The 25,255-nt window shown below is 34.8% G+C and overlaps 1 protein-coding gene across 2 annotated transcripts in view; it reads right to left on the bottom strand.

Annotated features, from left to right (window-relative positions):
• The window catches only part of THEMIS (thymocyte selection associated), a 162,139-nt gene that overhangs the window by 100,520 nt on the left and 36,364 nt on the right, over nucleotides 1–25,255 (bottom strand). Inside the window, exons 1-2 of one of the 2 annotated variants that reach the window (XM_027086836.1) lie at nucleotides 5,856–5,947; nucleotides 3,632–4,090 (exon numbers count right to left, since the gene is read on the bottom strand). In XM_027086836.1, coding sequence (XP_026942637.1) covers nucleotides 3,632–4,090; nucleotides 5,856–5,883 — 487 coding nt within the window. In that variant the 5' untranslated portion in view covers nucleotides 5,884–5,947. Of the gene's footprint in view, nucleotides 1–3,631; nucleotides 4,091–5,855; nucleotides 5,948–25,255 lie in introns of those variants that run through there. The other variant, XM_027086832.1, reaches the window with a different exon arrangement.

Below are 25,255 nucleotides of genomic sequence, written 5' to 3'. Positions count from 1 at the left end.
ATTTGGGAATGGTCAAGGGCACAAGGTTTGTTGGTAACTTTGTCTTTTTACTACTTTTTGACACTTTTCACTTTGATAAAAATGGAAATTATTTTTGAAAATACATGAGAGAAAGACAAAGTCTCAGAACACTAAAAGATCAATGTATTCTTTTCTTCTATTCATTTGTCACCTATTATACAATATTCAGATACTGCCTTTCTGATATCATCATTCTGCTTGTGTGATTTCAGCCCTCTGTTTATAAATGAATTATGTCATATACTTGAGCAGAAACTTTTTCCCAAATTTGGATGGCATTAAGTTTTTCTCCTAAAGCAAAACGTAACTTTCCAACTCTTAAAATTTCCACAAGAACTACTTATCAATGAATACACCAGAACATAACTCCATTAAAAAGTTTTAAAATCAAGATTTTTTTGAAGCCGCTTTAAACGGCTGGCTCCATTTTTCATTTGCAAATATTATGCATTCCATTTGTTAAATTAATATGAATTTTATCTTCCTGTTAAAGGCACAAACAGAGTTTGCTATGACTTATATGAAACCAGTAGTTAGAGGTCTTGGATGGTTATTTATACCTCTTTTCCAAAGAGAGTTAGTTTTTAAAAAATCATTAAATGTAGGGTAAGGGTTAGAGGGGGTTGGCCTGTGACCAAGAGTTCCCAGAAACAAATATTCCATTTAAACACTTTGTGCTACATTTCTTTTTTACAAAGTCTAAATTTTCCCATTAGTAACATTAAAAACTAGTACTAGGAGTAGAATATCTTATATTTCCTCTTTTCTCTATTTACTTGCTATGTTCTCTTTTCCACAAATCAATATTTCATAGCTTCCTACAGTTCTCAGTCTTTTCCATCTTGCTTTTCCCCCTAAGGTTTCTCTAAAATCTCCTACCCCTGACAGACCTATTCTTTTTCTTGTCACTTTAGAAAAGAAGGACTCAAGTCAAGAGGAGTTTGAACTGTGCCTGACACTCAAAGTCACTGGAAAACAACTTAGCAGGCAACGTGCCCTTGACTTCAAGGCAAGTTTGAATCTTCAATATAAGAAAGAATCATGTAAAACAAGACCACAATTGATTAAAAAACGGTTTACATTTATATTTAGAAGAAAAATGCCTATAACAACAATAATTTTTTAAATTTGACTTTTTGTGTTGGACACCCATCCTCTATTTTCAGGAAATATTCTGTAGTCAGTATACATGCAAAGCAGTCTCATACAGTATCTGTCCTGAAATTGCTATACAATGAGAACTAATGTTTAAAATAATCCTTAAGAAATTAAAGGTCCAAAATAATTAAAATCAAAATTCAATTTTAATATCATTAAAGAATGGAAATTGGACTAAAACATTTGGGGAAGGATTTTACTTCATCTAAAGGCTTTCTTCTGGGACCTTAGCTAACATGAAACCATATTTAAGTCCATCTAAACACTTCTGTTAATATCCCTTGCTCTTCTGTCAATGTTTATATGTAATAAACTGCACCACCATTCAACCAGCTGATCAAGTCAGAAGCCTGGGAATCAGGTTAACGTCTTTCCCCTTCCAATAGACCTTCAGATCCGGCTAGCTGTACTTCTGAAATACCCATTAAGAAGAGCTGTCCCTATCACTATTGTATTAACCCCCCAGTACTCTGCCACAGAACCAGTGGCCTCACTACAATTCTCCCACCTTGTTTCTCCAGCTGAAAAACCATTATTAATTTGCTCTTTGGACAAATATTAACCCCTTAACATATATTTCAAGATCCTCCATGACTGATTCCACTACCCCATTGCATGTTTTGATATCTGTCTCAGCCTGCCTTCTCCTCTCTTTTCTCACACCAGGTGCACTGGAACCACAGTCTCTTGCTTACCTGCTTTCCTGCTTTCCTGCTTCCTCCAATGTTGACCCCTCTCTCTCAGCCTGCCCATCTCCTATTCACCCTTCAGATCTTAGTTTAAATGTAATTTCCTCAGTGAAGGCCTTCGTGATCTCTAACCTAAATTCATTAAATGCTGTAACCATCTTGTTCATGTGTTTAGGTTCTGGGTTCGCCTTCATTTGCATCTGCATGATAGGAGATGCCAATGGTTTTAGAAAAATAACAAAATTTAAAATGAGAAAATGCTATCCATTATTTAGGAAAACTCAGTTATCAATTTTGATTGTACATTTTGGGAAAACTGACAAAACACTAATATGAGGTCTAAACTTTGCTGCGACTTCAATATTTTGTCAACTTAAAAAAATAATCATGCTGTGGCCTCAATTTTTTGTAGTACAAAAAGAAAATCACTACTTGAGTGGAATTCCTTACCTACACCTTTTGCTCAAATGAATTAATTGATTTCTGGTTAAATATATGTATGTAACAAAATTTAACATAGCTCTAAAACCTACTCAAAAGGCATGTCAAGTTTTTCACAATTGCATGTGACCAACAATATTAATGGGAGCAGAGATAAATAGAATTTGAGATATCCAAGGGGTACTCTTTGACCAAACATTTTTACATATTGCTTTTTTTCCTCGGGTGTATTACATATAGTATCTTAATAGAACCTTATTTCATTCTCAAAACAACTCCAAGTCATAGACAAAAGGGATATCATCATCCCCTTTGTATAGACGCAGTTTACATGGCTCACCCAAAGCTACCACCTGTTAAGTTATTGACCAGAGTTAGAATCCAGGACTTTTTATTGCAAATACAGAACTCTTTGTTCCATACTTGTTATGCTTATGTGCCATAATCTTAAAAAGTCAAGGTGTTAATTTCTTTAGGATTACAGTGCTCTCTCCAGCTATTCTTATTTTAAAATGCAAAAATCTTATGAAGATTACATATTAAAATACACTTATGTGGGAAGAGGCAAAGGGGGAGGATCAGGATAGGGGTATGGGATTAAGTTATACAAAGTACTATGTATAAGATAGATAAGCAACAAGGATATATTGTACAGCACAGGGAAATATAGCCATTTTTGTAATAATTCTAAAGGGAGTATAATGTATAAAAATATTGAATCACTATGCTGTACACCTGAAACTAATATAATATTGTAAAACAACTATATTTCAATAGAATCCTTTTAAACCCACACTTATGTGTGAATTAATTTGTCATATTATTTTCCCTTAAGTCAGAAGGACTCCAAGCTAATAGGAGGATTTATGACCAATGAGGGATGGCTGAAAAAAAAAAAAAGAAAAAAGGCTCTCACAAAAATAGGAGTAAGGGACACATAAAGAAACTTTATGTGTCTTACCTCTTTTTTGACCACCTCCATACAAGAAAGCTTCTTTCTAGTCAATTAATTTTCTATTCTAAAAAGTAGCTCTTTTCTGATCCTGTTTAACTGGCAGTGATAAAAATAAATATTTTAATCTGTCTGTACCTGACAATTACAGCATTTTACATTTGGATAACACCACACAATTTAAAATATTTGCTTACATACATTACTGAATTTGAGTCTTCATGATTTGCTTATTTATAGATGAGAATCTGACTCTCAGTGGGCTTAATGGGCAAGTTAGGGACAGAGTCCCATTCTTTAGACTAAAGCTTTTCTCTTTCCCAAACCCCACAATCATGTTCATAAAGCATCATTCTCAGGGGATACTTACATTTCATCACACCTTGAATTTCATAAACAGGCTTGAGAATCACAGCACCATAAAAACCTTTAGGGAATGGATTTGTTAAGTCCCACTTATTTGAAAAGTCTGTAAGTTTCACAGTTCGTGTTCTGTTCTTGGGGATCTTCCATTGGACAATTTCCTTTAGGGTATAAATATGTTCATCATCACATTCATAGAACTCTCCTTCTTGTGACAAAGGCAAAGTAAATGAGTGATTTTGATGATTCCTTAGCACACCACAGTTCACCATTATTTCTCCATTGATCTCTTCGACTGAGCTGAGCATGATTTGCTCACCTTGCTTTATGATAAGATTCTCTAGTTTTATACCCTTCTGATGATAGAAGCAAGGATGCCCCAGTCTACTTGGTCCAATACGGATGGCTCTTGTAATTTCTTCCATAGTGAGGTATGGAGTTTTATCAGCCACAATCTTAAAAAGACCTGAGAACAGAATTCTATGAATTAGAAAGTTCTCATAAGAAAATCACAGCGAGAGAGTTATAAAACAAGTAAAACGTAGCATTTAAAAGTAATGTACCTTTTTCAAGATTAGAGATATTTGTTTTAATCTTGAATTCTTCTAGGTAAAATCTTAATGTATTTTCTGTAGGTTACTGGATTGTCAGATCCAGACAGGCCACATAGATGGAAAGGGGGAAATAGCGTGAGATAGAAAAGGCCCACTTCTTGGAAATGCAATCTGCATGAGATACTGGCTATCTCCCAACCACATGTGTGATCTTGAGCAGGGCATTTAATCTCTCAAGATCGCATTTTTAACTTTTAAAATGAAAGGATTGGATCAATATTTACATATATATTCTCTGGAAACATCAAAATTAAAAGATATTCCAGAAGGAAACTGTTTCATGGTCAAATTAACGATTACAAAGATATTACCTGGAACTAGCCCATGGTGATGGTTGTAACGCATTGTGAATGTACGTAATGACACTAAATTGTACACTTTAAAATGGTAAATTTGATGTTATATGCATTTTACCACAATAAAAAAATATCTACATATTTCCAAGTAATTTAAGATTTCTCAGAAACTTTAGATGCACTGTGACTCACAAGAGGGGAACATAACATGCAGAATTTCCCAAATTTCTTTCATTCTAAAACTCTTGGGGAAACATTCATAAATAAATTACAAAATAGTATGTCACGATATATTAGTGATCCACATAACTCTCCTTGAGAAATGCCAGGTTAGGTAGTTGTTCTGGATTGAATACTCTTGATTATATATCTTTCATTCTTCTCATTACTTTTCTAATTTTGCCATGGTTTCACTATTTCAAGTTTTTTCCTCTAATACTATTGGGATAGTCACTGACACAATGAATTTTTGTTCTTTAAGACACAGCTTTTTATGCTTGCATGTTTAAGTTTCATTCTCCTCTTTGAATTATTTTGCTTTTATTTTATAAGCACATGTGTTTTGTAGCACTTTCAGAAATTTATTTATTGAATACATTTTAATAAATTCCAGAGAAAATAAGAACAAAGGAAAAATTAGGTAATTGCTTTGTTAACCTCAAAGTAAATTAAGACAATTATTATATAATAGCATACACTAAGAAGGCACTGTATAAAGAATTCTACTAGAATGATATAGCTTGTAAAAGTTATTTATTCATTTAGTCAAAAATACAGTCCAATTAAATTTATCTATGTATCAAATTATTATTAACCAGGTTACAATGTCTTTTATGTGTATTTTGGGTTATAGTACAAAGATTTATGATGTTATTTTTTAGTCGATCTTTGCTCAAATGAAAAAAAAATACAGGATTTTGGTTACTTTTAAATATAAATGTCCTGAAAAAGTGGGTGATACAATCCTGGCAAAGGCTGAGGAAGGTAGCATGTGCAATCTGTCCTGAAAACCTTTATAAATCGAATAGTGTTCATTCCCTGCATAGTGTGCTTGAAGACAGTAAGGCAAAGAAACATTTACTTTGAAGGAACTTCTTATTTTATTATGTCTTGTATCAGGGAAAATCCAATAAAATAGTACTTTCGAATTCTCCACAGTAACTGAATTTGTGTGTGTGTGTGCTCGTGCCCGTGTGCAAGTGCATGCACATGTTTAAGCTCATTTGTTTCCATGTGAAGATTTATTTCTAAGAGTCCACAGTCATCATCAGGGTATAAAAAATTCAGCAGTTTTTGTGAAATAAGTTTAAATAATAGCTACCTAGAATCTCATAAGCGTAGAGAAACATGGTTTCATTTCTATCCTCGCTATATTGATGACATAAGTCACAGAAGAATTAAGTCAGCATCTTCTTTCCTGGGGAATTGGTTTCACCTAAGGTAATAACAGACCCAAAATGTTATGAAGTAGAAAAAGCCTGAAACCCTAAGGGCCACTATTATTTCAAGTTAATCACACACTTCAGAGCTGTCTTGTTGGATGTCTCTATTGCAAGAAAAATCTATCTAAGAAATCTGTGTGTTTTCCCTTAGGAGATGATTAAGGACACAGTTTAGCATGCTAAGTGGCAGAGTACAGGAAAAATATTTTATTAACATTTCTTTATATGTTATTGCAGCCAGTCCAAAGAGTCCCTTCTTACAAACAGCCACTCGATACCATATAAACTAGGGCAAGTATATACAGCTATATATGTATATATACATATATATGTGAATGATGTCATATTGGAACTTTAATTTCAGAATAAACTATAGCACCATAGATATGATCAGCTTTAAATTCAACCAATTTTTTCTCCATCTTTTTCTCAGAGTGTTATAATAGTTTTATACAAGAGAAAATATAATTTATTTTTTCAAAACACAAAACAAAACATATTTCAGGAGCTGAGTGATCATTAGAGAGATAATAAAATAAGCCAATATGTAATCCTCACAATGTAAGTTAAAAAGCAGAAAGAAAATAGATTTCTATTTCCAAATTTATTGTCACCTATTAAAATGGATATTAGTGTTATTTTTACCTAGGAGAAATTGTTCATAAGGAGTACGTTACTTGAGAAACAAAAATTATAAGGAAATGCAATTAGTTGATCTGTTGAAAAATAGTCAATAAGTAAATTTAATCTTTAAGATCTTGTCCCTGAATCTCAGGCTTTTGGGGAGTTTATATTTTTATCCAATTCTTAATGATCTGCAATCATTATTATTAATAGTAAGAGTAACAATTGAAATTTGCTTAAAATGTTACAAGCTTGAATAATTTTCTTCATATGCATCATTTATATTCTTTCAAGAACAGTAAAACAAATATTATTATTGGGGGATATAAAAACGGTCATGATTTTCATAGTCGTGGCTATGGAATCTCAAGCCAGACCTTTTAAATCCAAGTCTCATAATCTTACCTCCATATCAGGCCACCTCCCTGTCACACAAATGACTTACAAGGACATTTCCTATGAGAACATGTTTATTCCAGTTCACAAGATATGTATGTGGGTCTCACAGGTTGGCCCTCCCTTTGCATTGGTCAGCCTTTCCAGACCCTCCAGTATGAGAAGAGCAAAAATAACTTCCTGGTTCAGAGTGAAGAATTTACACTCATCAGATTTTTTTCTACATTTTTCTCTATCTCATCAATTCTAACACAAATAGGGAGTAATTTAAAAAATTAAAATTTCCCCCTGTGTATCACAATACTATTTATATACAGAAGATCATTGTGTATGATGTTATGTGTGAAAAGAGTTCACAGACTTTTCTCTTTGTCTAATCTCTAGCTTGCTTTCACAGTTCCAACCAAATATATTCCCTCTATCTCTGAGATAAGGAATCTTAGAGTGAACTTTATGTACTAATTCTCATCTTCCTCTCATATTATCAAAATTAGGATTATTAAAATATTAGCAGCTTAGAATGTGCTGGAAATTTACATGTCTGATAGAATTCAATTTTCCAAATTACAATATGAGGTAGCTAGAAATAAAAAACAAACACTTCACAAATAACCACAGGAAAGTTTGAAGAGATACCATAAATTCTCTATCATCACACAGCTCATAAGATACAAGTAGGATTTTGTGTCTCTAAAGCTCAAGGGCTTAATCACATGGTTACATATTTAAGCCTTTCATTATTATTGTAAATCGTAAATTGTTTGTCCAGCCTTTCACCCTCCTTTTGGGTGCAGAAATTCTTAGAACTTTTTAAAACGAGCAACATAAGAAAGTGAACTTCACTGATATTTGACATTGATTGGCACTAGCCTCATCTCCTCATCAGATGGCCACGTGCCTGGAGGTACAGGCATGTGGGAGGCCTGGGAACTGCACAAGCTGAAGGAGTTGACAGTGCTGTCCACAAGATCATGTTCTTTGAGTGTGTTCCAGACCACCTGGCCATATGTAAGTGGGTTTCCAGAATACATTATCACAGTTTTTAAATAAAGTAAATCTCACAAAATGGATAAATGGCTTCACACATTTCTTGCAAAGAAATCATGTATTGAAAATAAAACTAATATAAACACAAGTGAACAAAAACAAGGATGAAGTCGACATTTCTACTCTCACTCAATCTCTTCTTTAGATATATTATGAAATAAAACAATGACACTCTCGTCTAATAAAATATGAAGAGTGGCTGAAACTTCTTTAACACTTTAAAGTTATCAACATGTGGATTCACATCCACTATCATCATAAAGAAATTTGCCTTTGAGATACAGATGAACAACACATCAAATACACATGCATATATATGCATAGCTGCCATAATTTTAAATAAATACATAAATATTTGAGATACTGCTCAAAAATTTCTAATGGACTGAGCTACGTGAAGGAGAAGATTTAGAGACAAATCAGACTGCTACATATTTTTGATCATGTGTCTTGTCTCTCTGCCAATAAAGCAAAGTGTGTTTCACTTATTTTTGTGAGTGTATGCTTCTGCCTCTTTAAAATGGCACTTTGTCCTGCAATCAAGTTCCTAAGCATCCTTGTTATTTTATACTTGCCTATATAGGTTTCTCATTCCACATTTTCCTATTATTTTGTTACATTTCCAAGACAATTCTTGGGTCAGCACATCCTACAAAAACTATCTTCTTCAAGACTATCCCAAATCTGGTATTTTGACTAGAATCTTAGCTCAAGCATCTCTATTTAACTTCAGATTAAAACGAGATGCATGAAATACCCTATCAAAGCAAAAAACTCAAAATTCTTGAGCAAAGTAATGAAACATATAATAATAATAATGTCCAAACTGTGAGAAAATTCTCCAGATTTCTGAGATTATTGAAAATCATCAACTAATGAGTGATTCAAACAATCTTGACAGAAGTCTCCAAGAGCAGAAACAAGGAATGTGAGGAAAGTCAAATTCATAAGAAAATTTTATGTAGTAATTTAATGGAGTATTTAGCAGGGGGAGAAGACATATCTAAGACGGTAACCAAGTTTGTTAAGTGTTAGATGCTAAGTGTGGCTGTAGAATTCCTACGTGTGAATGTCTTTACATGTATAATGAAATCAGAATGATCTATAATAGCTATTAACAATTTTTAATAGTTCTTTTACCTGGCGATAAAAAGAATAAATCGTAAAATATTTTGATTCATTTTTACCTCGATGGTTCAACCACTGCATGAAAAAAACCTTTATTTTCCCAGTAAAGGCTTGAAAGGAGTGATATGCAATATCTAATACATTTGAGATATTTAACAAATAATTTACATTAATAATGTTAGACTTTGAAATCAAATGATATAATTTGATATCAATGCATAAATCTCTGTTATAATCATGGCTTTACTATTAAAAGTGCCATACATCCTTGTTCATGTTAAACCTTTCTCTCTCCTAAGCAGTGAGAATGAGTAATAGACCTAGGATGAGGCGAGAAGATGTCAGAAATTCTTCTTCTCATAAACCTTGGCAAGAGCACAGTTCTCTGGACTCTTACAGTTCTCCAGAGCACTGCCCCTTTTGTTAGGAGAAGACACATAGAGGTTTCAGGACTGGAAAGAACGCCCACAGACATTAGGTCTCCCAAATCTCTCACGAGGCTTTATTAGGAGACCGTCAAAATATCACACATTTACTACTCCTGGCTCGTGCTGACTTTAGGCAATAGAATTTTCAGGCCCAGCAACACACTACTATCCCAATAGGAAAGTGAAGTGGTTAAAAGTATGAATTTTTGATTCAAACAACCTGGGTTTAAGTTTGGCCTTAGTCCTTTCCCCACTGTGTAAACTTGAGAACTTAAACTCTCAGGGTTATAATTTCCTTTTCTATAAAATGGAGAAGATTGTTTCACCTACCTCATAAAGTCATTGTGATGATTAAATGAGTCAATACATGTAACATGCTTAGATAGCACTTGACACAGAGCAAGCACTGAAAAAGCAAAATACAAGAAATAATAGCTATTCTTTCATACCATTTTCTTTCACTCTGGAATTCTAAGCCATTGTAGGATGGTTATAACATCAGAGAGATGAATACTTACAGGGCCAAAGAGGATCCAGTTTGGATCAAATTAGATGAAACAAAATATGTAGAATCCACAGTTCAGTATCTGACACAGGCTGAGCAAAAAATGTTCCCAGCTACCATTACAGATTTTGCCAGAGTGTTTGATTATGGAAAAGAGCCTCAGGTGACCTCTTTAGGTGCACTGCCTTTGGGGAAATATTTCCAGGTGGCTTTGAGGAATTTGTCTGACTCCAGGCTTTGATAAATTGCTTAGAATTTAACCACCAAAATTTTATGCTCATAATAAGCAGATTATAGGGAGATGTAACCACATTTTAAATGCAAATATTGTGCTGGTTGTAGTTATTCACAAGGTATACATTATACACAGTTGCTGAAGTTCCCTTGGACAAAAGAAGCAGCAAAATGCCAAGGCATTTTTGAAAATGTGTTTTATTCATGGCTCTGAAGGGTAGTTGAAGCCAACTGAGGGAGGAGTATACCCTCCCTCTATTTTAATGATCTTAATTTTGCTAATGGAATGTTAGTGGAAAGAGTTTGGGAGCCATGTGGTGCTGATTGTGTTGTTCAGTATTGATGTTGCTTGCAAATTAAATGTACCTAAGTAGCCACCTGTTTATGCTTATGATTATATAAAACCCCATATGTTTCCCTCTCTACACATGGGAGGTAAATATTGAAAAAATTATTCTGGTGTGAAGGGTGAAAACAGCAGCAATTCTTCTATAACTGTCAACATATGCTGTGGTGTTTCCTTTAATGTTGTGCTTTGTCTGACATATTTGCTGATTTTTACCATGCAGTGTTCAAAAAAATCTGTTACCCATGGTTATGCAAAACAATTAAAAATCAGTTTACATTAAATTCAAATTAGGAAGAGAGGTAATTTTCCAATGTAACCGTAAGTTTTAAATGGATTTCAGAGCTTAAGATTTAAATAAGATTTTGATTTGCACAATAAAGAAAACCAAACTTTTTTTTTCCTAAATTCGCCAGCATATATAAAGGAACATTTTCTTCCTAAGCACATCCTTTTGATCCCATATTACTAGGCAACCAAAAAACTAACTCGAGTAACATAAATTTGAAAATCCCACCTGAAACTGGCAATAACTCTTCAAATGGCAAGCCCACTATCATTTCCACTGGATTGGGTCTGGAAAACAGTTTGCTGGACCTCATACAGAAGATCTGACTGGGTATTTAGTCAGCAAGAGCTCAAGAGCAGTTTTTGAGATGTCTTGTTAGAGCATTGGGAGATCTGGCGCAGGTAACGCCTTTGGAACTAGTTCAGACTATTCAGAAATATGCCCCGACTATAGCTTGCAGGAAAGATCAGAGAGACTGGACTTGCTGTTGTTGATCACTTTAGACACTACAGATAAACAAATTGGAGCTTCATATGATTAATATCTGATCAAGAGGGATTTAAATGTCAACTGTCTAGCAGCCTAGACGTGACAGTCTCTAACTTCCCAATAAAGTACCACAAAAAGACACAGAATATGTTAGAAAAAGACGAAAATTTACCCCATCATCAAAAACTAAGCATAACAGATCAGCTGTCCCCAAAGGCCAGAAGAACTTATTTTCATAATAAGGAAGATAGAGCTGAAATGAGAACATTAGAGGCCTAACCATGCTGGGTCTCATGAAACAAAGAAACCTCTCTAAAGTTTTTTAAAGATATTTAACAATCACTGAGTACCCTCTACAGCCCAAAGTTTGTAGTAAGCACTTAACAATTACCTCTTTTCATTTATTTAAATTCATGTCGCTAAAAAAAAAAAAAAACCTGAGACAGAGACACTAAAAACCCTTAAACTGTATACTTAAAACAGCTGAATGTTATGTTATGTAAATTATAGCTCAATAAAGCTGTTAATTTAAAAAGTGGGAGTGAGGAAGGATGGACAGTTAAGTAATAGCTTGAAAAAAGCAGGTAGATGGGCCCTGTCATTAGTTCCTGGTGGGATGTAAATTGGCAAAATCTTTATTGAATGTGATTTGGTAATATGCATCAAAAGCTTTAAAAACATTTTTACTTTTGGGGCTTCCCTGGTGGCGCAGTGGTTGAGAGTCCGCCTGCCGATCAGGGGACACGGGTTCGTGCCCCGGTCCAGGAAGATCCCACATGCCGCGGAACGGCTGGGCCCGTGAGCCATGGCCACTGAGCCTGCGCGTCCGGAGCCTGTGCTCCGCAACGGGAGAGGCCACAGCAGTGAGAGGCCCGTGTACCGCAAAAAAAATAAATAAATAAAAAATAAAAATAAGGAAAAAAACATTTTTACTTTTGAAGTCATAATTTTATGTATATGAAATTATCATAATAATCAGAAATGCAGGCAAAACTTCAGTTAAAAGGCTGTTCATTATAGCATAAATTGCACAAATGACCATGTTTGGAATGGATTTATTAATTATGGTATAAGCATATGATGGACTATTATACAGAAAATAAAAATTATGTTTTGAAGAATATTTAATGACATAGGCAAGTCCTCAGAAATAGGCTTACTTCTCATTATATTAAAACATGTCTGTATGTGTGTAGGTGTACTACTGGAAAACAATAGAAGGAAACTAAATATTAATGCTAAATAGCTCTGGTGATGAGATTATAGGGAGCTATGCTCTCACCCCTGCATTTTCTTCCCTTTTCTAATTTTCTACAAGATAGATGTGGCATTGGTAAATTTGGGAAAAATCAATACATTTTATAACTTCAAAAAGTTGTGTTCCTTATGTCCATGCAAAAATCTACACATGGACGTTTATAGCAGCTTTATAGTTGCCAAAACTTAGAAGCAACTAAGACGTCGTTCAGTAGGTGAATGGATAAATAAACTGTGGTACATCCAGACAATGGAATATTATTGAACGCTAAAGAGAAATGAGCTAGAAAGCCATGAAAAGACATAGGGGAACTGTAAATGCATATTACTAAGCGAAAGAAGCCAATCTGAAAAGACTACATAGTCTATGATTCCAACTGTATGACATTTTGCAAAAGGCAAAACTACGGAAACAGTAAAAAGATCAGTGGTTGCCAGGGGTTGTGAGGGAGAGAGGATGAACAGACCGAACACATAGGATTGTTAGGGCAGTGAAAATACTCTGTATGATGCCATAATGGTGGATACATGTCATTTGTCTAAACCCATAGAACATACAACAACAAGAGTAAACTACAATGTAAACCAAGAACTTGAATGATCATGAGGTGTCAAGGTAAATTTGTCAGTTGTAACAAGAGTACCACTCTGGTAGGGGATGTTAACAATGGAGGAGACTGTGCATATGTAGAGGTATGGGAAATCTCTGTACTTTATGCCAATTTTGTTGTGAAAACCTAAAATTGCTCTAAAAAATAAAGTCTACTGAAAAAAATCTTTTGTTCCAATGACAGAACCTCTAAATCTCTGATACGTAATTATGTATAAATACAGTAATGTGTTTTGCTAATGTCCACTTCAGGAAATGAAGACCGAGTAGACAATTTGTTTGGACAGTCTGGTTCCTCTCATGAGAGTTCCTCCATGGTGATACTGTTGAGGCAACACCATAAAGAGCTTTGAAGGAATTGTGCATGAAAGATAAGGAGATGGTAAGAGCAAAAAGTGATGAGATAGATTTTTAGAAGGTGTGCACAAAATATTAATACGATGAGAACTTATAGAACAGTGCCAGTTGTAGAAAAGCCTATTTTAAAATGATATTTCTGACAGAATTCCATTCTGATTCTCAAATGTACATGGGTGGGTGAAAAGAACATTTTGACCTATAACTGCAGTCCATTTGTGTTCCAGATAATATATATTTTAGTTATCAAAAGACCAAAGACTTAGAAAAAAAATCTGATCATGTACTGAAGAGAAGAAAACATAGGCCAATAAAAAATGGAACTAAAAATTAGTGTAAAAGTCTGAATTTTTTGTGCATTTAGATTCCTCCACATTTTCTTTCATCGTATATGCAGAATACCCCTTTTTGTCTAGGAAAATATTTTGTATAATAAGCATAGATGAATCTATTTTGCTTAAGTGAGCACAGTGGGGAAGAGATGCCTTAAGAGAGGTTGACCGAGAAAACTTGGAAGAATGGTCCATGATTCCTTGAATAGAAAATTGTCCAAAAAGCAGGGAGCCCTATTTAGGGCTTTTCTGAATCATGTGTCATCATAACAACCAGATGGAAAAATAAGAACAAATTCTGCCCTGTAGCTTACTTCTTTTAACATAAGTCATTTAAAAAACAGAAGACAAAAAGTTATTTACTATAAAGCTATCAAATATATTTTAAGTATTTTTACATAATTTTCCTATCAGGTCCCTTTATAAACTGATATTATAGTCAAAAAATAGCTACAATCACAAAATGGCTAAATGTGAAAGAGTTAGTCATTTAAAGGGTACATGAAATATAATAAATCACCACTGAATATAATATTACATGTTTTCGATTGATTAAGTACATAGTTTCCCAAATGAAACAATGAGAAAATTCGTTCTGAATTTTAAGTGAATTATTATTAAATATATTTAATGTATGAATGTACATACATTATGTATGTATTAGGTGTTTTGGTATCCGTGCATAAAGGAGCAAGTTTCATAAATTTTAATCATTTAACCTTTATCAATTTCTTGAAGAAATAATTATATTATTAATCCAATTTTGTCATTGGTTATTCTTACTACTTTCCTATATTTTTCACATTTATAATTAAAATGATTTTGGAAACAGTCTTACTACTAAGGGATATAGATATGTTGGGAGATAATCCTCCACAGCATTTCTACATGTCTCAGAAACTGGAGGTAAAATATTTGTTTCCTGACCAGTATGGCAATGATAGGGAGTATCTCCTTCCTGAGAGGCATTTTAGGATACTAAAGTCTCCCTCCTCTACTCCAAGGAGATTTTCTAACATCCCAAGGTAATAAAGACATGTTTTCTTCAAGGGCAAAGAATGGCAGATTGGCCATCAGCCTCTTATACTTTGGGGATTTCCTAAACTCAGTGTTCCTCCACTGTGCGTTGGGCACCCACCTGGCCTGTTCTATCTCACCCGTAGGAGATGGGGCTCAAGGGGAACCATTAAAGCACGATGCTCATGCTGTCTGCTGTACCATGAGGAATCAACTACTACATTCATATGGGCTTATTGTTTCATTACTAATCTAATTTATGAAGTGTGGCAAGTCGGCCTGGCAGCTGCAAGGCTACTTAAAGATAGCTTGACCTCTTGACAGATGAAGTCCATTTTTCCATTTATCTGGTAGAAATTAATTTATGTAGGAAGCAATGCCTAAAGTTTGTCTTTAAAGCATGACTCAAATCCATTAAACATATGAAGGCAATTTTATAGTTAATAAATTTTCTAACATTCATTTAAAAATTCCTATGTCATGTTATTTAGAAGTAGCATTAATTTAGATTTTTTAACATTACAATGCTTACTGCATATAACAGGAAAGTTAGAAAGGATGTCACATATCCAGGGGATTTGTGGATCCCCATTATAACACTGATGTTGATTGACAAAAAGACCATCTCACTCTTTTCTATGATTAAGCAAGAAGTGCTTCAGAGCACAGACTCTGCAACAGTTTAGATCTGTATTGGTGCTCTCCAATACAGTACCACAGTTGGAGCACTGTATTGAGCATTTGAAATTTGGCCACTTGAAATTTGCATGGCCGGACTTGATATGTGCTGTAAGTGGAAAATACATGCTGGGTTTTAGACTTAACATGAAAAGAATGTAAAATATCTCAATAATTTTTCTATTGATTAGATATTAAAAGGATAATATTTTAGATACATATTTTTACCTAAAATACATTATTAAAATTAATTCACTTTTTTTTTTTTTTTTTTACTTTTAAAAATATCTGTGCTAGGTAGCCTCTAAGATGGCTCTAATGATTCCTGTCCCTGCCACCTGGTTGTCACACCTTTGTGCAATCCCCTTCCAAATTGCACCAGCATGTGTCTGTCTGATCAAAAGAATATAGCAGAAGTGATGGTATTTCACTTCTGAGATTAGGTTATAGAAGACTATGGTTTCCATCTTGGGCTTGCTCTGATCACTCACTCAGGGGAAACCCTACGGAGTGGACCATGTGTCGAAGAAGTGAAGCTTCCTGGGATAGCCACATAAATAATGTTGGATGAATACACATTATATTTCTATTCAACAGTGCTAGTGTAGATTTAACATAACCACTTACTTAACTATGTGATCTTGGGCAAGTTACTTGACCTTTCTGTAACTCTGTTTTTTCATATGTAAAATGTGAATTCAATTAGTAACCTATATATACATAAAAGTGTTTAGAACAGTTTTATATGCAAAAGTATTTAGAACGGTGTCTGGCACATCATTAGGATTCTCATTTGAGAGTGTGATGTGGTCAGGATAGACTGTAGAGTAGTAGAGAATGTTCCATGTCTAAGCTCTACTATCACATTTCTTACACATTTTGTTGCCTCCAGCAACAAAATTCCTCCACGATAATAAAATTCATAAAATATGATCTAAAATTTCAAACAGAAAAATATCTTCAATCTAGCCTTGTAATTTTAATGGTGGTTTTATAGATGCAACCACAACCTTCCTTGAACATATGGTTTAGAGATATTATGTAAACTTGCTGTTTAGAAATAAACTCTGTCCATCAGAAAAAAATGTATTGAAACTCTTTCAGGATGTTTCTTATGTCTAAAGAGAAAGCATTTATTATTCGTGCTTAATAACACAATATAGGAGGAACAAATATTTCCAAGAAGTAATCCAGAAATTTGGAACTTCATTATAACCCAAACATTACATGATTTACTGATCTATGTAGACAACGCAATCAACTACCAAATATCAGAATATATTTTTGTTGTGTTTGGCAAGAATGGCATGTTTCCTAGCTCATAAAAGGACTTAGTTATGAGGGCTATCTTCTAAAATAACAAATTATGCTTCTAAAGCAGTATGTTTATTTCCATAAAGAACTGAAATGATTGCTTTTTATTTCTTTTAATATATTGAACATTTTTGAGATGACATAATAAAGATATATGGAAACATAACATTAATATAGGATACGCAACCAGTTATGTATATGCAAGTTTAGTTTCCCACTCACATTTTAGTGAAAAATCACCTTCCAGTTTGTTCCCTTAAAGAATCCTTGCCAAATTAACAAAGCTTTTCTTTCTTAATTGTTGCTTGAGTTTTCATTTGCTGGAGCTGCATCTATAAAGCTATATTTACTGGTTGAAGGCTGGATATCTTTCTTCAGTAGAGCAACTTTATTTGCAAAGAAAGGGTACCCTAGGTACCCTTGACAAGGTTATGGTCATCTTCATCAAAACTTTTGAACTACCAATGAGAAATTAAGGATCTGTGTTCATATACTTTACTTCAATACAGAACAGTGGATGATGTCAGTGTAATAGTGGAATAAGGACCTTTGAAAATTGTCTCCTGCAAAAAGCAGTAGAGAAACTGGTTAAAAAAAAAAAAGGATTAATTTTTTCAGAATTCTGGAAATTAACCAAAGAATTGCAGCAATCTGGAGAACATTTCTTAATGAAAAAGTAGCTGAATCTTGGTAAGAACAGCAAACTTTGTGGCATCTTAACTTGCTTGTATTCCCATTCTTCCAAACTCCTTCAACTCCATAGTAGCCTTGAAAACCAACAGCCCGCAATCATGGCAAAGCCAGCAGCCTAGCAGTCACAAGATGGAGGAGAAAGAAGTTGGTGTTCCTTCCAAGATCATTCTCAGAAAATTGTCATTATTTGATATGTCTGGTGACTTCCTGGAAGATTCTATTTGTAATGCTGTCTCTATTTGATCTATTTTGAGCTCAGTGAGTGGAAAATACTTTGCCTCAGAGCATTTGTCAAAAACAATGAGAGGCAATTATTTAATTTTTGTGGCTGCCTGCAGTGATGTTTAAGAGTTGGGGGAAAAAAATGGGCTAACCAAAAAGCCTAAAAGGAAAAGCTGAGGAATGAGATATCCATAAGGACATTGAGAAGTTCCAACATATTCCTGGAAATCTAGAAGACCACATACATGTATATTACTGTGCACATGCCCAGAACTGTGTGCATGCTCAAGAAAGACCTGAGAAGTCTGTAAGCTCTCAAATCTGGTTGACTTTGAAGCGCTACATGAACAGGAAGTAAAAGCTAAGCAAGAGGTTTCAATTGCCTGGTTGAGTGTTGACAGCATGCCTCCAAATGAACACAGAACCCCTTAACAAAGACTGGAGACTTCTTGGTCCCAGCTGTTTAAGGAAATATCTGTCCAGACATTCATTGCCCACCAAGCTAATTGAGCAGAGACTTCAATGACCACACATGACTAAGAATGCAGACTTTACAGATTTAGTTCAGAAAAGTCACTAAACAACCAGCAAAAACAAGCCCTGAGGAGGGAGGAGAATGCAACTTCTAGAGCTGATACATTATATTGTTGAAAATATCCAGTTTTCAACAACAAACTGTGAGACAGGCAAAGGAACAAGAATGTCTGGCCCATAAACAAGGGGAAAGAAAATCAATCAATAGAAACTGTTTCTGAGGAAGCCCAGACACTAGAATTCCTGGAGAAAGAATTTAAACAGCTATATTAAATACGTTTTAAGAACTAAAAGAAACTATGTTTACAAATGAAAAGGAAGTATGGAAATACTTAATAAAGTATTTTGTTAAGTCTTAGCAAATAGAGAATATAAGTCAAATTTGAAAACAGGTCAATTGAGACTATCCATTCTAAGAAATAAAAAGTATGAAGAGAAATAAACAAAGCCTCAAAGACCTATGAGACACCATCAAGCATATAATACACCCTCTTTTTTTTTTCTTTTTATTGGCCACGCCCCACCGCTTGTGGGATCTTAATTCCCTGACCAGGGATCGAACCCATGGCCCCTGCATTGGGAGTGTGGAGTCTTAAACACTGCACCACCAGGGAAGTCCACCATTAAGCATATCAATATGTGAATAATGAATGCCTCAGAAGGAGAGGAGAGAGGAAAAAGTGTAGAAAAAATATTTCAGGAAATAATAGCAAAAACTTCCAAAATTTGATTGAAAACATTAATCTACACATTTAAGAATCTCAACATACTCCAGGTGGAATAAACTCAGAGATCCATGGCTAGACACATCATGATTAAACTGTTGAAAACCAACAGTTAGAGAATTTTGAAAAAAGAAGAGAAGAAAAGATTCATCATATACAAGGGTTTCTCATAAGATTAAAAGCTAATTTCTACTTAGAAATCACAGAGGACAGAAATCACTGGGATGACATACTTAAAAGTGCTGAAAGAAAAGGACTATTAACCAAAAATTCTCTGTCCAGAAAAAAAAAAATCCTTTAAAACTAAAGGAGAAATTAAGACATTTCCAGATAAACAAAAACTGAGAGAATTTATCACTACCAAACCTGCCATACAAGAAACACTAAAGGGGGTCCTTTAGGCTGAAATGAAAGGACACAAGTCAGTAACTCTATTCCATGTGAAGAAACAGAGTATCAATAAAAATAACTCTGAAAGTAAATTAAAAGAAAATTTAAATGTATGTTTTGCTTTCAATTATTTTCTCATATCTTATTTTAAAAACAATTGCATAAAAAATAGTTACAAATCTGTGCTGATAGGCACACAATGTATAAAGATGTAATTTTTATAATAATAAAAATTTGAACCAAGGGGTAAGAAACAGAGCTATATGGGAGCCAAATTTTATATGCTGTTGGAATTAAATTCATTAATCCAAACTAGATTGTTATAAATTAAGACATTAATTGTAATCCCCAGGCTACCACTGATAAAATAACTAAATATATATATGGGTATTTTTTAAAAACCACCAGATTTCTGGTTTCTGGCATGGCATATAAAGAGTTTGGAAGTTGTCACTCTGTCCTAAAAAAAAAGTGAAGGGCTTCCCTGGTGGCGCAGTGGTTGAGAGTCCGCCTGCCGATGCAGGGGATACGGGTTCGTGCCCCGGTCCGGGAAGATCCCACATGCCGCGGAGCGGCTGGGCCCGTGAGCCATGGCTGCTGAGCCTGCGCGTCCGGAGCCTGTGCTCCGCCACGGGAGAGGCCACGACAGTGAGAGGCCCGCGTACTGTAAAAAAAAAAAAAAAAAAAAAAAAAAAAGTGAAAAGCTGAACAAACTGAAAAATCAACAACTATTCTTAGATATATCAGAGAAGTGAGATCACAGGACAAACTACTGCCTCCAAAACTGGAGAGACAGACAGGCAAGTACAGAGAATCTCAATTTACCACAAAAGAAACTGCTACAAAAACCAATACCAGGGTAGACAAATCCGACCTGTAATTGATGAATTGCTAGAGGCTCAGAGTGGACAAGTCTGAGAGTAAAAAATTCCAGGGGAACTTAGTCATAGGGGGGCCCACAATTTTGTAAGTTTTACCACCAAAAACTTAACCAGGCTCTCACAGTGAATATCAGAGAAAAATCCCCTCATGCTTGTGGTGGGGGGAAGGCAAAAGAAACCAGTTTGAAATAGGCCAGAGCATTCTGTTCTTAATAAGACCTGCCCTCGAGAGAAACTATAGGTGTTTTATCAGGACTCATTGACCCAGAGGGATGAAAATACGCAACTAACACCCACCCTAGCCTCCCACTTAGGGAAAATACGCAACAAAAGCCCACTCTCACCTTACCACTTGGGGAAAGGGAAATACCCAGCTTTAGCCTGCTCTGGTCTTCCACAGGGGAGAAGGGAAATACCCAACTCCAACCCACTCCAGCCATCCCATGCCACCTAAAGATGCAGAGAATGGGACTGAGAAGCATTTGTGAAGTTCACAATTCAGAGGCACAAGCTCACAAAAATACTATAACAATCATAGGACTAGAGAATGTTTCTGCTCCTGCCACAGCTTACTGCCACATTACTAAAGGCCTATTCACTACAGCTCCTTTTAACCAGTACATGATGCCTAACCATCATGAAAAAAAGTATAAGGCATACTAAAAAAAGCAAAAAAAGACAACTGAAGAGACAAATCAAGCATAGAATCAGACACAGATATGGCAGCAATGTTGGAACAATCAGACCAGGAATTTAAAACAATTATGATTAATATGCTAAGGTTTCTAGTGGATAAAGTACAACTGGTGGGCAACGTAAGCAGAGAGACAGAAGCATAAGAGAAAATCAAAATGAAGTGCTAGAGATCAAAAACACTGTAATGGAAATGAAGAATGCCTTTGATGGGCTCATTAGTAGACTGGACATAGCTGAGGAAAGAATCTCTGAGCCTGAGGATATATCAATAGAACTTTCTAAAACAGAAAAGCAGTGAGGAAAAAAATATAAAACAAAATCACAGAACAGAATATCCAAGTACTGTATGACAACAACAAAAGGTGTAACATATGCATAATGGAAATATCAGAAAGAAAAGAAAGAGAAGTAAGAACAGAAGCAATGGGCTTCCCTGGTGGCACTAATAATCCGCCTGCCAATGCAGGGGATATGGGTTTGAGCTCTGGTCCAGGAAGATTCCCCATGCCGCAAAGCAACTAAGCCCGTGCGCCACAACTACTGAGCCTGTGCTCTAGAGCCCAAGAGCCACAACTACCGAGCCCACGTGCCACAACTACTGAAGCCCACATGCCACAACTACTGAAGTCCACGTGCCTAGAGTCCATGCTCCACAACAAGAGAAGCCACCGCAATGAGAAGCCGGCACCACAACAAAGAGTAGCCCCTGCTCTCCACAACTAGAGAAAGCCTGCACGCAGCAACGAAGACCTAACACAGCCATAAATAAATAATTACATAAATAAATACATAAATAAATACATAAATTTATTTTTAAAAAACAGAAGAAATAATTGAAGAAATATTGATTGATAATTTCCCCCAAATTAATGTCAGACACCAAACCACAGATCCAGGAAGCTCAGAGAACACTAAACAGGATTCTAAAAGAAACTTCATAAGAACATCATATTCAAACTGCAGAAAATCAAAAGTAATGAAAAAATCTTGAAAAAGGTCAGAGGAAAAAAATCTTACCTATCATACTTGTAGAAGAACAGAGGTAAGAATTGCATTTAACTACTCCTCAGAAACCATGCAAGCAAGAAGAGAGGAGGGTGAAATATTTAAAGCGTTGAGGAAAAAAAACCCCACCAACCAAGAAATCTGAATCCTAATATCCTTTAAAAGTGAAGGAGAATTATAGACTTTCTCAGACAAACAACGACTGAGGGAATTTGTTCCAATAGACCTGCTTTGCAAGAAACGTTAAAAAAAGTTCTTCAGAGAGAAGAAAAATTATATGTCAGAAACTTGGAATTACATAAAGGGAAAGCAGCAGAAAAGGAATGAGTGAGGATAAAGTAAAAACTTTTATTTTCTTATTCTTAGTTAATCTTACAAATTTTGTTTGCTCATAATAATAATATCAACAATGTATTCAATTATAATCTGAAAGGATCAATAAAATCTCCTAGAACTAATAAGTATAGCAAGGTTTCAAGATACAACGTTAATATACAAAAGTCAATCACTTTTATTTATACTAGCAATGAACAAGTGGAATTTGAAATTAAAGGCACAAAACCATTTACATTAGCACCAAAACAATGAAATAGGTATAAATCTGACAAAATATGTACAAGATCTATATGAAGAAGACTACAAAACTCTGATGAAAGAAATAAAAGAACTAAACAAATGGAGATATATTCTATCTTCATGAATAGGAATATATAATACTGTTTAGATGTCAGTTCTTCGCAGCTGCATCTATAGGCTTTAATGCAATGCCAGTCAAAATCCCAGTAAGTTATTCCATGGATACTGACAAACTGATTCTGTGGTTTATATGGAGTGGCAAGAAACCTAGGATAGCAACATTAAAGGAGAACAAAGCCAGAGAACTGACAAGACTTACTATAAAGCTGCAGTAATCAACACAGTGTGGTACTGGTGAAAGAATAAACAAATCAGTGAAACAGAATGGATAGCCCAGAAATAAACCCATCTAAATATGGTCAACTGATCTTTGACAAAGGAGCAAAGGCAATACAATGGAGCAAAAATTGTATTTTCAACAAATGGTGCTAGAACAATTGGACACTCACATGTTAAAAAAAAAAAAAAAAAGAATCTAGACCCAGGTCTTAACACCCTTCATACAAATCAACTCAGAATAGATCACAGAGTTAAGTGTAAAATGCAAAACTATAAAACTCTTAAAAGATAATGTAGCAGAAAATCTAGATGACCTTAGGTTTGATGATGAATTTTTAGACATGACACCACAGGCAAAATCTATGAGAAAAATACCTGGTGGCGCAGTGGTTGAGAGTCCACCTGCCAATGCAGGGGACATGGGTTCGTGCCCCAGTCTGGGAAGATCCCACACATCACGGAGCAGCTGGGCCCATGAGCCATGGCCACTGAGCCTGCACGTCCGGAGCCTGTGCTCCGCAACGGGAGAGGCCACAACAGTGAGAGGCCCACGTACCGCAAAAAAAAAAAAAAAAAAAGAGAGAAATAATTGATAAGCTGGATTTCATTTTTAAAAAATTGCTCAGTGAATAATATTGTCAAGAGAATGAGAAGACAAGCCACAGACTGAGACAAAATATTTGCAAAGGACATACCTGATAAAGGACTTGTATCCAGAATACACAAAGATCTCTTAAAAGCCAACAATAATAAAACAAATAACCTGATTAGAAAGTGGGCAAAAGACATGAACAGATGCCTCACCAAAGAACGTGGCATGGCAAATAAGCATATGAAAATATATTCAACATTATACGTCATTAAGGAATTGAAAATTAAAACAATAAGATATCATAATTGTATGCATATTAGAAGAGGCAAAATCCAAAACACTGACAGCATAAAATGCTGATGAAGATGCAAAGCACCAGGAATTCTCATTCATTCCTAGTAGGAATGCAAAATGATGCAGCCATTTTGGAAGACAGTTTGGCAATTTCTTTATACTAAACATATCCTTACCATAAGGTCCAGCAATCATGTCCCTTGGTATTTACCCAAATCAGTTGAAAATTAATATTCACACAAAAACCTGCATAATTTTATTCATAGTTGCATAGTTTTATTCATAATTGCCAAAACTTGAAAGCAACCAAGTTGTTCTTCAATAAGTGAATAGCAAAATGAACGGTGGTATATACAGACAATGAACTATTATTCAGTGCTAAAAAGATATGTTACACACCATGAAAAGACAGTGGTATTTTGATATTGAGGAAGCTGTGCAAATTTGAGACAGGTAGTATAGTATATGGGAAGTCTCTGTACCTTCTGCTCAAATTTGCTAATGAACCTAAAATAGCTCTAAAAAATAAAGATTTTTTTTTAAAAAAAGGGAAATAAAATTGTACACTAGAAAATATCTATTTAACACAAAAGAAGGCAAAAATGGACAAATAGAGAAACACAAAAGACCTAAGACATAAGGAAAACAAATAGCAAAATGGAAGATGTAAATCTTACACCATCAATAATTACACTAAATATAAATGGATTAAATAATTAAAAGGCAGAGGTTGGCAGAATGGATTAAAAAAAAAAGCCCGTCCAACTATATACTGTCTACAAGAGACTTACTTGTAGATTCATACTTCAGATTCAAAGACACAAGTTATTTGAAAGCAAAAAATAGAAGGTAGACCATGAACATAGTAACCAAAAGAGAACTGGAGTGACTACAGTAATATTAGAAAAAAAATAGATTTTAAAACAAAAATTGTTTAGAATATTACATAATGATAAAAGGGAAACTCCACCAAAAAAAGGTAACAATTATAAACACATATAAACCTTACATCAGAGTCCCCAAATACATGAAGCTAGAGCTGACAGAATTGAAAAGAAAAACAGACAATTCAACAATAACAGTTGGAAACCTCAATACTCCACTTTCTAAAAGGGATAGAACTAGACAAAAGATCCACAAGGACATAGAATACTTGAACAATCCTATAAACCAACAGACATCTGTAGAACACTCTATACTACAACAGCAGAATATATATTCTTATTAAGTGAACACAGAGCATTCTCCAGGATAGGCCATATGTTAAGCCATAAAACTAGT

Source organism: Aethalodelphis obliquidens, unplaced genomic scaffold, assembly GCF_003676395.1.
Source record: "Aethalodelphis obliquidens isolate GAN/ISIS:26980383/991018 unplaced genomic scaffold, ASM367639v1 scaffold3, whole genome shotgun sequence".
Lineage (NCBI taxonomy): Eukaryota > Metazoa > Chordata > Mammalia > Artiodactyla > Delphinidae > Aethalodelphis > Aethalodelphis obliquidens.
This window is presented reverse-complemented; position numbering and strand designations above follow the sequence as displayed.